The 13,167-nt window shown below is 40.8% G+C and overlaps 1 protein-coding gene and 1 long non-coding RNA gene across 5 annotated transcripts; one reads left to right on the plus strand and one right to left on the minus strand.

Annotated features, from left to right (window-relative positions):
• Positions 1–832: 832 nt before the first annotated feature.
• Positions 833–2,616, plus strand: LOC148024927 (uncharacterized). 4 transcript variants are annotated; one of them, XR_015693261.1, is made up of 3 exons: positions 833–1,224; positions 1,352–1,404; positions 2,096–2,616. It is a non-coding gene; the product is annotated as an uncharacterized LOC148024927 (long non-coding RNA). The 4 variants fall into 4 exon arrangements; XR_015693263.1 differs by having other exon boundaries at positions 1,370–1,404; XR_015693264.1 differs by having other exon boundaries at positions 1,370–1,404; positions 2,108–2,616.
• A 1,328-nt stretch (positions 2,617–3,944) lies between these two features.
• Positions 3,945–9,172, minus strand: LOC148024928 (uncharacterized). The gene is made up of 2 exons (XM_087694607.1): positions 7,601–9,172; positions 3,945–7,446 (listed from the first exon to the last, which is right to left on the minus strand). Exons 1-2 carry the CDS (start codon positions 8,574–8,576, stop codon positions 6,974–6,976), a joined length of 1,449 nt encoding a protein of 482 aa, XP_087550733.1. The 5' UTR covers positions 8,577–9,172; the 3' UTR covers positions 3,945–6,973.
• Positions 9,173–13,167: the final 3,995 nt, after the last annotated feature.

The following is a 13,167-nucleotide window of genomic DNA, read 5'->3' on the forward strand; positions in this document are numbered from 1 at the left end:
AATCAAATGAATTCTTGTAATATCAAACTAAAATCAAGCTACTTCAAAATTTTCAACAAATGACTTACCTATGTACTATCATTTCAAAGTACATTAACTATGACAGTCATTACAAATGGCATACAAAGTTAGAAAATTTGACAAATAATTGGAGCAAAGAAAAAGTCCTAGGTTTAGAAATCAATTGCTTAAATCTTAAGCATATAAGAGGGTCTTTATTATAACATCATATGAAAAATTATCTAAAACATCCACATCACCTCAACCTTGATCCAAATCTTCGACCCATTGATCCCATTACGTCCATAATATAACTTACAGAAAAAAGGCATCATTCTTATGTCTTACACTCAACGAGATTTAAAAAGCCATTTCTTGAACAAAAAAACGAAATAAGAAACCCTTGCAACTCAACACAAGTTGTCCTTTTATAAGCAATAAGGGAATTCATGAGCTAAAGGCCATCTTGATGAGTCTACACCAACGCACATCTTACAAATACCGGTGAATAGCTCTCTACGTACATTCTTCATGTTCCAACTTGTGACCTTTGGGAAACCCATTGTGATGGAAAAAGTAAAAGATTACTAGAAGATGTAGACATTGGCTAATTTTGTTGAAAAGGGGGGCTAGAATTGAATGTGGGTGACTTGCACAAAGCCTGAATGTCTTGATGTTACCGAAGGGTACTAAAGTGAAAGGGAATGAAGCAAGAATGAAGAATGGCGGTGGAAATGTTAGGACAAGGGTTTTGATTAGATCATTATGATTATGACTAAAACTCTAAAGGTCGAAAAGTGATTATTATGACTAAACTCTAAATATCAAAGGTTGATGTACATTATTGTGATGTGAATTAGATTAGAGCAAGGGTTTGGTCAAGGGATTATGAGGCTATGTGCATTAAGGGTTTAATTAGGGGATTATGACTAAAGATCAATGGCTGAGGAGCATTATTATGAGGTAATGATTAGGAGAAGGGTGGATTTGAATAGGGGATAATGAATTTATGACTAAACTCTAAGGAGGATCCTAAGGGTTGTTTTTGAATACAGGATAATGGATTTATGACTGAACCCTCAGGAAGATCTTAAGGGTGGCTTGCATTTGTGATTATGAGGGGCTTGCTTCTGGCATGTATTGTGGTGGTGGCTTGTGCTGCTGGCGATGGCGTCTCTGCGCCCACAATCCATGGTCCAGACAGCAGCACAGATGCGGCAGCAGGTAACCCATTAATGTTAATCTTCTTCTGATCTTTATCTCAACCCTAATGGACTAATCCATTGATGAAGGTTAATCTTCTTCTAATGCTGATCTTAACCCTAAACTTGATTATCTTAACCTTGATCAGAAAACCCTTCTATTGCAGCTGCGACCACGCCTTCGGCCCGCTTTAGACGTCTGGTAATGTTGCCTCTCTTTCATCAAAACTTTGCGAGTAGGCATCTGTCTTCTTCCCTGCATTGTCACACGTAATTATAGGATTGATTTGTGTTTTATTACAGCTGCTAATCGGATTTGTTTGTGCGTTCCTAATAGGTGAACCACATTTCTGTTCATAATCAGATTTGTCTGTGTTACATACGTAATCTCAATCAGATTGGTTTATGCATTCATTATATAAGAGTGCTGCTACATATGCAATCATTATTAGATTTATTTATGCATTCCTGATATAAATACATTTCTCACCACAATCATTATCATAACCAGATTTTGTTTATGTATTCCTCATATAACCACATTTTTCTATGTGTGTGAAAAGGGGCTATTGCCGCGCCCCCCCCCCCCGCCCCTTTTTTATCCCTATAGCGCTCAGCATCATGAGCTTCTGCAGTTGGGAACTAGGAGCTGCTAGCCCCAACCTGTACCCAACTGCGCCTATCCTAGGTATGCGCCCCCAGCCACCCCGCAGAGGCTCATGATGTCGTCGTTATTCACAATGTGGGAATTCTCGTGGGAATTTGTCTGAAACTTCTTGTGCTAGTATAGTTGCATTTCTCATCATACCCAGGTTTGTTTGTGTTCCTAATGTAATAACATTTCTAAAGGTATTCAGATTTGGTTTATGTGTTCCTAATAACTCAAACTCCAGCTTCTTTCTCAGGAGGATGTTAGACATCAAGCAACATTCGGACCACCTACGAAGAATTGCTGTTAAGGATTGTGATCTGAGCTGCTGAAGAAAATCATTCAGACACAAAAGAGAAGTTGACGATGTAGTCCATTGAATTGTCCTGTTTTTTAAAGCCTCTGGATTTTCGGTCTTGCTCATGGAAATTCCTTAAACCCCAAAATTGGGATTTTGATGTGGTGCTTCATGTTCTGCCCTAGATCATCCTTTCACATGATGGGTATCAGATCAAAGTATTCAGTTTCATATACCTTTCCCCTATCATGATATGGATGTCATCAAAGCACAAATCTGACAATGAAATAGAACATAGATCATGATGAAAGTACTGTTGAGGGTCTCAATTGAGCAGCGTTCATGACCACTACAACTATGTGCCATTACCTAATCTGATTATGCACATCTAAGATGCAACTTAACCTATGTGAGTATGTGCAACGAACTAATGCAATGACTCGCAAGCAAGAAAACGCTTCCAAGTTTGGGTGATTTTGCTGTGTCTGTTTAGTTGATGGCATTTGCCAAGGTTGAGAGCTCCGTTAGAGTTGAGCAAAAGCAGCATTTGGTGTGTGGGCATGTCTATTGCCTACCTTCAGGCAAGCATCCTATCGCAACTCCTCCACAAAACTTCTCACATCGCAGAGAGTCTAATCATTTAAGTAATATGATCTAACAATGGATTGGGTATCTGCATGGATATGAGAGCCCCTTTGGGAAAAATTGCCCAATTCATCTCCCTCATTGCACCCACCTGCAGAAAACTGTACTTCCTCACATTTGATGTGAAAAGGGGCACCAACAACACCTGTTCAAGTTCCCAAAAATCAGGAAATCAGCTAATGGTAGCAACTGTAAGATTTAATAATAAATACTTAGTGATTGCTATGTTTCACCACAAATGTTTCCTGATCCCTGTGTTGAAGCCATCTAGTCATGCTAACATCCCATTGTGCATGAGCACAAGCTCAAGATCCAATCAAAAGAGAGCACCAGCATGCTAAAACAGTTAGTCCTGACTCCTTACACAAGGACTCAGGCCATTTATGAGATATGTTCCAAGAGTAAGTATGTCTTTCTTTCCGAGGACATAAGGTAAACCAGAATACAACTTGATAACATATAAAAGCAAAAGAACACCCCCTGAGTGGACACCCCGAAGTTAAGTCATCGTACATCAGGATGAGGGGAAAAGCCATTGTAATGTGCTGTAACCAAGTACCCTGTAATCGCACCCACTAGCCTCTCGAGGCGTAGTAAGGTCGAGTGAGATGAGACGCATTGTATCTAAAAGGAAGGTATGCTGATGATCACCTGCATTGAGCAATTCAAATGCACCAAGCAATGAGCCTACTCATAATCTCTCCCTTTACAGAATGCAGAGCAAGTGTGGAAAATGCAGGGTAGAAACACGAGACATGAGCCAAGCAACTGTGCCCCATGAAAATAAGCTCTACCCAAAAGCAAGTCTTGACACATTCGAAACCATATCTCAAGCTTTGTAATCCCCACCTGATTATGCGAGACTCTTTCTAGATTTGAGGATCTTGTTCCCATGTTTGCAGCAAGAAGCCTTGTTGCTATGTTGCCTGGAGAAGTCTTTTATAAGCCCGCAAACTCGACACGTGCGCAAGCACTGAGCAGTTTACTCTGACCTCAGTACAATCATGTGAAGTGACAGTAAGCATGACCAACCAATCCTTTGGATATGGTTCTAGGACATGCATTGCGGATGTTCTACGTACATAAATTTTCTATAAATTCAGGTAAAATTTCTGTAAATTTTCTATGAGATTCCATAGTTCACAAAAGCATACAATTCCATTCATAAGCATTTCTCTTGATAATTATTGGCACCAAGGCAATGAGAGATGAAGGTGTGCAACGGAACATCTATAAAGTTACACTAGATTTCCCCAATGGTGACAGAGGATCCAGCTCTAGAGGTATACACATTCATAATTTCCAGTTCAAGCAAGATCTCAAGGTATACAACCTTTTTGCAATACAAGCTTGCATGCTAATGACATGCTCTTGTGGAACTCAACTCCAGCCAATAAAAACCAAGACCCACCCCTAAGCTGAAGGAGGAGAGAGGCATTAGTAGGACTTGCTGGGAGGACATGCAGCACCATGCATCTTTGACAAGAGGCTTCCAAACTTTGGATTTAATACACATAACTCGTGTGGGTCTTTCAATCTTTTTTGGGAACAGATAAAATTGGAGGTAGTTCTGTGAATGTAATGTTTTCACCAAGGCTATTACTTGAAAAAGCTCGATCAGCTACGCTTTAGAGTTGCAGATCCTAGATTGAGAAGAGGCTCTCCTTTTGCCACTAGTTTCATGTGATATTCCCTTGTGAACATCTTGTTTCATTTTGAGCTACTTAGAGTTGGAGTTGGCCTTCTGAGCTGTCATTTCCATGTTATGTCCAAAATGTCTCTATGAGGGTGTGTTGAGATCAATCAGCTTCAGTCTGGGTCTTGGCGACACCCCTTTTGCCAATTCCCCCTACTTCAACTCGTGCGATCATCCCCATTTTTCAGGAATGTATATGCATCTGCAAATTTTCAGCATATTTGGACATTTCACACACCTGAACATCCAACTATGGCAATTCTTCCTTTGAGTTTTGAATTACAAAAGCCTCAACTGAGTAACATGCACCACTGAAGCACCTGATTTACCATTATTCCACACATAATGCATGCCTTCTACAAAAGATATAATTTCTAAGCTGTTCATCCATTGCTCTCCTTGATCTCCTATGATGCTATTCAGCATCTGGAATCCCTGTTGGATCCTTGTCTGGAACCTTTTGCTTTCACTTCGGCTTCTACACCTCTCAGATTTGTACTCCCTTTATTCTTGCGGCATACTTGTGTCAGGACCTGCATCTGCTGTATAGGAGCAGTGTCATCCCTCCTTTCTGGTTTGGTCTGGACCCCTTGTGCCTACAGCTTCTCCTCATAGTCCCTACTTTGCCTGATCTTCATCTATGCCTCCCTCACATGGACTTGCAGAGTTCAGAGGTCATCTGCTACCAATACAGTCATGCCATAGGGCAGAGCAACACAAATGTGCATGTTACTTCAGTACATCTGTTATCCTGGAATCAGCCATCAAGTTTCTGACTTCCTGGAGTGCCTTCCCATGCCTCTATCATTATGAAGCGCTTTTCCATGTGCATAGATCAGACACACTAGACAACAGAAAAGGATGCCATGTGCACATGGCAAAAAACAATGTGGTCACAATTGTGTTCTCGAGTCGAAAAAACAACCAACCTCCACCCCTTGCTCAAAGCCCTTCTGGAGTGCTTTTGTTGCAGGCCATATGTTCTTGAAACTGCCAGCTGTTAGCCTAAGTTTCTTCCTAGAAAGAAGTGGATAACCTCCTTTGCCTCTGCTATGTATACTACACATCACCAGCAGCCACAAGAAACTGTGAAGCCAGACAATCCACCAAATGCAGCCTGGCATAAAGAGCTACCAGTCGAGCTCTCATCAATAACCTACCAGAAAGATGAACTGAGATATCTCTATCAGCAATGACACATGAATCAAGTCTGTCTTTTGACAGATAGATCCACTTCCATACGAAGACCTAAATTTCACACTGTGCAGTACCTCCATGGGCTGCACACTCCACATGACAAAAGTCAACAGAACAGAAGTAGTTGCATTATGCTTCTATTGAAGCTATACAAAGGTAAAGACTTCTTACAAAAGTCATTATGATGAAGTCCCCTTCCAATTGTTTGTAGCCTCTTGATCTACTGACCATTTAGATATATGTCATCTTCTAATATTTCCACAAACGGTACATGAACTCTTATTGTCCCTTGAAGACAAGGCCTTCAAACTTGCACTCATATTAAGGCAGTGAGGCAGCAAGCAAAACCACCAACACTGAAAGAATACACACACTAAACTTGACTACCAATATCTAAAGGAGGAAACATTAAATGGATACAAATGTGCACAAACGTGACTATCTTAAAATTTGCATTTGCTGATCATTGACACACTCATAATGATGCTTATGTCGTGCCTTGACAAGGGTCTCACTAAAGCTCAAAATGGGTGAACAAGTTCTGAGCACAAACAGGTTCTTTGGGTTGAAAATGTGAATGATAATAACCCATCATTCATTTTCACATGATCCATCATTCATTTTTACATAATCTTCGACGATAGATAGAGTTGCCAGAGTATACAGAGAACAGGTTGAATAAAAAGGTAGCACAACCAGATTTAGTTGCCCCTTAATATGCATGAAAAGTCTAAAAACAGAGAAGAGCCCTCTTTAGTGCTCACAGCTTGTAACAACATCGCAAGAACTCACACCAACTAGTTCCTGATGCATAAACACCTTTGCTGCAAAAAAATAACTTAATATGTACAGCCTGTCTTTTGTCAGCAGCAGCTTGACAAAACCATAGAGCCTTGGAACTGTGGCCGAACACAAAACAGAGGCTCTTGAGTTTGAATTCCTCGTCTGCATCATTGTTGCAATATGATCAATGTCAGCTCTTGCCATGGACCTGTCTTGGTTGAAACTTGAGAAATAAGCCATGAAAATCTGGTGAGATCCATGAGCATCCTCGTGATTGGAACACTCCAGAGTGAGGCCAGAAGATTCCTCAAATCTCTATGTAGTGATTTACACCTGGCTGCCACAAGGTGTTTTGGTCATAGCTGACGAGGGGACAACACTAATCAGTAGTCCCACGTTGTAGGGATGCAGTACTCCATAACCAGTCATAAACTGGAATGCAGACACATTCATGGAAGTTGGCCCTACAGAGCAAAAACTGCATCGTGAATTTATCAACCAGATTAGGTTCGTGTATCGAGCACAATCTCAAATAAATCGGACTCAGCCTCTGACAGCACATGCCGATGTTGTACATCATCTGAGCCTGGTGAAGTAACCTCTGTAAACCACTGAGAGTCTATTCTCCCCATGGAGAAGAGGTCACCGCTATCCTCAAAGCCGCTCTTCACTGACCTTGATAGTGGCCGTTTAAAACATGGATCTGCAACACGATAAGCATTGGCAGGAGTGTATTCAAAGGAGCTCTGCCCAAAATTAGCTAGCAAGGTCACATCGTAATTTGCTGCAATGGTAGGATACAGGGGATTTCCAAACTCAGCACTGGTAGTAGTGAGCTCATACGCATGCTCTCCATTCACTGTAAAAAATACTCTCTTTGCAGTCGGACTGAATCCACACCCAACTGTCGTATTAACAACACCCCATGAACGTTTCAGAACAGGTATCTTTGGGTCCGACTCTACACGCAGAACACCTGCACAATCAAATTTCACCTATATTAACATGACCAAAGGCTGAGCGACCATTCAAGCTATCACCATCTCAATCTAAACATGAACCATTGCTAAGTAGATCCAGCACAGTTTTGAGTATCACCAGATAAGATGCATCTGATGACAATGGCTTACCATTGAGATACACCTGACCGCTTGAATGGAATCCAACAGATCCAACATCAGAACCTGGAAGCCTGAAGGGCGGCGCACCGCCTGCTGCCAGACCTATTGCAATGACTTGTAGATGATCCGTCCCCTGACCTGATGCATTCTTTGGTGTGCTCAACCTGGTGAACTCAAGACTGCTCACATGCTGGTCCCGCTTCTCTGCAGCTCTGCTGCTGCTCTTCTCCACCCCCTGGTTGTATGGATGCTCAGAGCTATTGTCAAACATCTCATTTGAATAGTTAGATGTGAGCTCCGATGCCTGGTGCTTCCCCGACAAGAAATGCTTGGAGATGAGCTTGACATGCTCATTATCGGTGAAAGAGCCCTGGGATGCATCGACATTGTATTCACGCCCCTCGGCCAGGATTGTGATCTCAAAGTAGCCGTCCTGAGGGAAAGAGTGGGGACCCAATGCCGGACCGGGGAGGGGGAGCACAGTCTGGAGAGCCTGAACAAGGGAGATGGCATTCTCCCTCTTGGGCACACGGCCTGGGTTGAGCCACAGCTTCTGCAAGTAATCCGAGCCGCTGCCCATCTCCCAGGATATCTCTGGCTCGAATTCCTGTCGATGGGATCGGGCAGTGCACATGTCCCACAGGTTGATGGTGACAGGGCAGGTGGAGCAGCTGTATGTGAAGGCAAAGGCCCCCCAACCATGCTCCACTGCCTCTGCTATGAGGGCTGGATGCTCACTCCAATCAAAAGGCTTTATTGGGTACGTCATCCTCCACACGCTAGCCACTTTCCCGCTGTGCTTCGAGGCTGCATCAAGAGGGTCTCTCTTGACCCTCTGTAAGAGCTTGATTTGGGTCCTGGGCTTCTCAATGGGCTTGTGGGCAAACCCATCTCCCCGAAGGTAAAAATAGAGAAGGAGAAGCACAAGCGCAAGGGCGAAAGCAGCAGCAAGGGCTATTGCCAGAATAATCTTCCAACTGAGCATAGTTGCAGGACATCAGAAGTGGTTAGGATCCGTAACGGCAACAGAGTATTTGTGATAGGTGTATGTGTATTCAGTGACAGGGAAACATGGTATATGTGGTCCTAAATGATAGGGGGAACAGAGTATTTGCCGAGGCAGAGTATGGTTGATTATTGAGTGAACAGGGAGTGTGATATGTGCATGTATTCAGTGAAAGGGAAACAAAGTATCTGTGGTATTGGTTTACAGGGGAAACAGAGTTATTTGTGGACGCAGTAAATGTGATATGACTGATAGGGGAGAGAGCCAAAACAAAGTAGAGGCCTGTGTATATTGAGAGTGACAATGGAAACAGAATATCGGCCAACAGAGTATGTGTATTGGGTGATAGGGAAACAGAGTACTGGCCAAACGAATTATACGTCCCAGGAGACGGAGTATCTGTATTGGATGACAGGCCTAGATAACAGAGTGCAGGGAAAGGAAATCAAAGGGGCAATTTTCCCTGGGTTTGGGCTTCTGAATAGGATGATTTTTAGAGGTTGCAGAGATATACAGAGAGGAAGTGAATGAGACCAGTTCTGCTCTCTGAGAAAGCAGACAAGACAGAAAGAGGGAGGCTGCCAGGCTCCAGCCTCCTTGAAATTTTCAAACAGCCGGTGATGACGTGGCCCGTGGCCCCGAACCTTTGCGAAAGTTGCTAACCTTAGACCTGTTTCCTCCAGGGAAATGGCTACCAGAGCCCATAGAGAGCAATCTGGCACGTGCAAACTGATTAACAAGGAATAGATAATATTTTTTCAAGCAAAATGAGATCTGCTAGCCAATAGAAATTCTCACACGAGTGAACTTGGGAGCGACCCTCTTGGCCAATGCTTTCACTAATGGCTGAAAAGGGTTTCCAATTCGCAGTCAGGTGGCAAACCCCAAGCCATCAGAACTAGCAAATTCGGCAAGGAGTTCGCAACATGGGTGCGAACTCAGGCTTGGTGGAGACAAGTCCTTAGTACCTTAACTTCTCTTGATTGGCTACATTTTACAAACCCTTGATCTTATTGCTCACTTGAAAGTTGAGACCATGCAAGAGATAGTCACTCACTAGCTACTGTCCTTATCATGAAAAACTCGCTTCATCATACAAATCCTAGCGTTATGTTGTGCGACATGGTTCAATGAAATAGTAGAAGGCCATTCCCCTATCGTCCCCATCTCACACCATGTTAAGCATGTTGAGTACTAGCATCACTAATTGAGGGCCTTGACAGCTATGACATGCACACGTCGATTCAACCTGTACTAGTTTATGCAGTCTAGCAAATTGATGCCTCTATTGACTCCACAAATTCAAGGACTAGTTGTGAATTAGCGGCAAAAGGGGATACTCCATGCACTACACCAAGTTCAACTAACATTGGCAATTGTGTTGCGGTTGGCCTTAGGGTCTAACATGAACTTGCCTCATTCTCTCTCCTCATATTGCATTCAAGAATGATGGGGTATGTGGATGAATTGGACTTCATTCATGTTAACCAACTCATAGGGTTGACCTATCTGTGAGATCCTCAACCATGCATCTCAAACCTTTGGAGCAAAAAAATGCTTGTGAGATTACATTTTTGTAATGTGGAGATATTGTGTATAATTGTTTAATTTTTCCCACCGCATTCACTTGAAGATAATGGACCTCTAGAGCCACCCTACGAGGTTCAAACCCACAAGCTCATTCAACACATGTAACATCCCAACCAATTGAACTATCTCTCACAGGGTTTGCTTAAGATAATGTTGCACAATTCCTCTTTTTGCACCCATATAATATCATCAATTCTACATCCTTCCAACACTATCCTACACATTGCATTTGAAGTTGTAAAGTTGTGGAATCAAAGTTCTAGGATCTCCCATCATTGTTCAAGAAGATCATAGCCATCTACAAGGTTGTCGATCAAGTTAAATAATCCTTAGAGTGTCAATTCTTTATGCATGCGCATGCTTGGAAACTGAAAGTATTACATAATGCATAGAGCTTCGGGATGGAAAAAGTAGATCTTAGCTTTGAATCCTAGCTCAACAAGAGCATAATGTGTTCCCTCAAACTTCTTTTTGGATCACAAACGATTAGCAATGTAGCTAAACTAGGAACTCAAAAATGAGTTCATCAAGATTACCTAAGAAGCAGCCATTCAAAATCATGCCACCTTGGTTTACTAGAGGAGCAAGTGTTACCCAACTTTCTAGCTTCAACAACATATGTATCACAATAGTTTTTCTCCATTTTGGTGCCTCAAAATTCCACACTTTGCTTGAGATAATGATAAGGAAATCACCCCATCGATCCATGTAAAACACAAATCAACTTGACTAAGGTTATCAAAGCTATTTGTATCCTATTTGACAAATCCTTCTACAATGATACTTGGAAAGGGCTCAAACACTAAAGGCTTGGAATGACATAATGTGGTAAGTGTTAACTATTCTTCATCTCTTTCATATATGTTCCCCCCCCCCAAAAAAAGAGGCATTCTTGTCAAGCTTATACTCAATTTATCCATCCCATGAAGCTTATTTAGGGAGAGGTTTTGCTTGGGAACCCTAGAACGGAATACCTCCCATTGTTTGAGGGGTCATTTAGTTTGGCTTAATGGAAATGTAATCATTTTCACTAACCATTTGGTCAATGTTATGTCTACATTGAGGTGGATTTCTTTTGCAAGTTGATAAAAAGCCATAAAAAGTTCAAAGAAGTGATTCAACAAAGTCGGTCTAAAGAGGAAGATTGCAATCACTAAATAGTTTGTAGAAACTAAAGGAAAAGGATGGCAAGGCTCTCGTGGACCAAGAACGAGAAGTTGCTAAATTCTCTTGCAAATCAAGTCTAACCGTTCAATCAAAATTTCTCTAGGTCCTTTGGTTGAAATGCCTTGACAATAGTAAATTCTAAAAGTTTAGTCCTAGTTATACACTCATGAAAGGCTTCTTTATTAAAGAGCCTTTTTATTTTTAGTACAATCTACTTCCATATTTCCTCCAAAAAAGAAAGAATGACAAGTGTGGTTACTAATGGAGGTCACAAGTTGTGATGGCTGGTTTAAACTTTGGCCCTGTTAGAAGTATGAGATATAAATCTTTTACTCTTTATCTACTATAGCTTACAATACTCCCAAATCATCCATATATATAGGCACCAGCAATTTAAGAACTTTAGTGCACCTTATGTAGAATGGCATGCATCCTTCTTTTGCTATTCTTGTGTGAATATATAAAATGAAGTTCCAAATATTCAAAGGACTTTCTATATAGTTTATTAGCTTTAGTTATTGTTCAAATAAATGAACATAATATTGGGAGGCAATAAACTAAAACCATAGACTTCCATGAAATTAGATCAAAGAAACAAGAACTCTATGCCCAAATATTATAATTGTGAGCCCACTTACAAAGTGCATATAGTCAATTAAGGTATGCAAAGGGCATTTTTCTTATTTGACTACCTTCATTTAACCTTCTAGATGTTTCCTACAGCATTTTATTGCTACAATAATTGCCTTGCCCACATTGACCTTAAAACTTGGAGCCAAGCTTGCTCAAACTCTTTCACTCACCACATCAAGCCTCTCAAAATAATCTTTTAGATGATATAAATATAGTTATTGTCTCCATTAATGTAAAGTCTCACATTATTTTCAAAAAAAGGACCTTCTAGATATTGGGGTTCTTTATTAGAGGTCAATGCAAGATACTTGCAAGGTTTCTTAAAGCATGTTATTTTAACCCTCTTAGGACTCTAATGATAGATCTTTCCCACTTTTAATTAGCTCATAATGTTATGGTATAACTTGCATTTAAAAATTGTGTATGATTCTTGATGCATAAAAGTTATATATGGGTTGCAAATCTCACAATAAGGTAATTGTTAGCATTTTCTTACCACAAACTTGCAAAACTTCTATGCAATAGTTTTGACTAATTAAAACTTGACAAAATAATCTTATACAGACAACTTTAAGTCATAAGATCGAGCCGCCAATTTAAACTTACTTCATGATTTTGTTGGCCAAAACCAACACATTGCTCATTTGGAGTCAAATCATAAGTTAGAAGTCCTAATTGTGCAGTGTTGTAGAATGCCCTTAAACCATTTACATTATTCACAAAACATTAGCTAACATGTCATCTTATAAATATTTGACAATGACTTTTTCTTTAGAGGAAGTCTACCAGAAATTGCAAGTGACATCTTTAAGTCCTACACACCCCGTCCACTACAACAATGACCGCTCAACATAGAGCCAAGGAGGAAGTATTGTTGGTCCTTTGTATATGAAACCAAATAGTTTCCTTGTGTGAAGAGCAATGTTTCTTTTGCTATGGAAATCAACATATTGGTTGTTTTCAATGTTAAAGAGCACGTATTAGAAGAGTGAGAACTCACTAAAAACATGAAACTTGGGTAGGTTTTATCTAGGAGAGTTGATAAAGGATTTCGTGTCAAGTAATATGTATGCCTTTCTAATTGAAAGCATAGGAAAATGGTGTTTTCTTCCTTCCAAGCTTCATAATAATTGGTAATAATCAAAATAGTGGCAAAGAAAAGCTCTATTTTCCTTATTTC

The sequence above is a fragment of the Lygodium microphyllum genome, chromosome 15 (assembly GCF_053477565.2).
Source record: "Lygodium microphyllum isolate KBCC chromosome 15, Lygodium_microphyllum_v1.1.10, whole genome shotgun sequence".
NCBI lineage: Eukaryota > Viridiplantae > Streptophyta > Polypodiopsida > Schizaeales > Lygodiaceae > Lygodium > Lygodium microphyllum.

Excerpts from the sequence above, each read along its gene's own strand:
- LOC148024928 (XM_087694607.1), bottom strand. The coding sequence starts at position 8,576 with ATGCTCAGTTGGAAGATTATTCTGGCAATAGCCCTTGCTGCTGCTTTC. Across the intron at positions 7,447-7,600 it reads CGGTCAGGTGTATCTCAATG|GTGTTCTGCGTGTAGAGTCG; the intron begins GTAAGCCATTGT and ends TTGATTGTGCAG.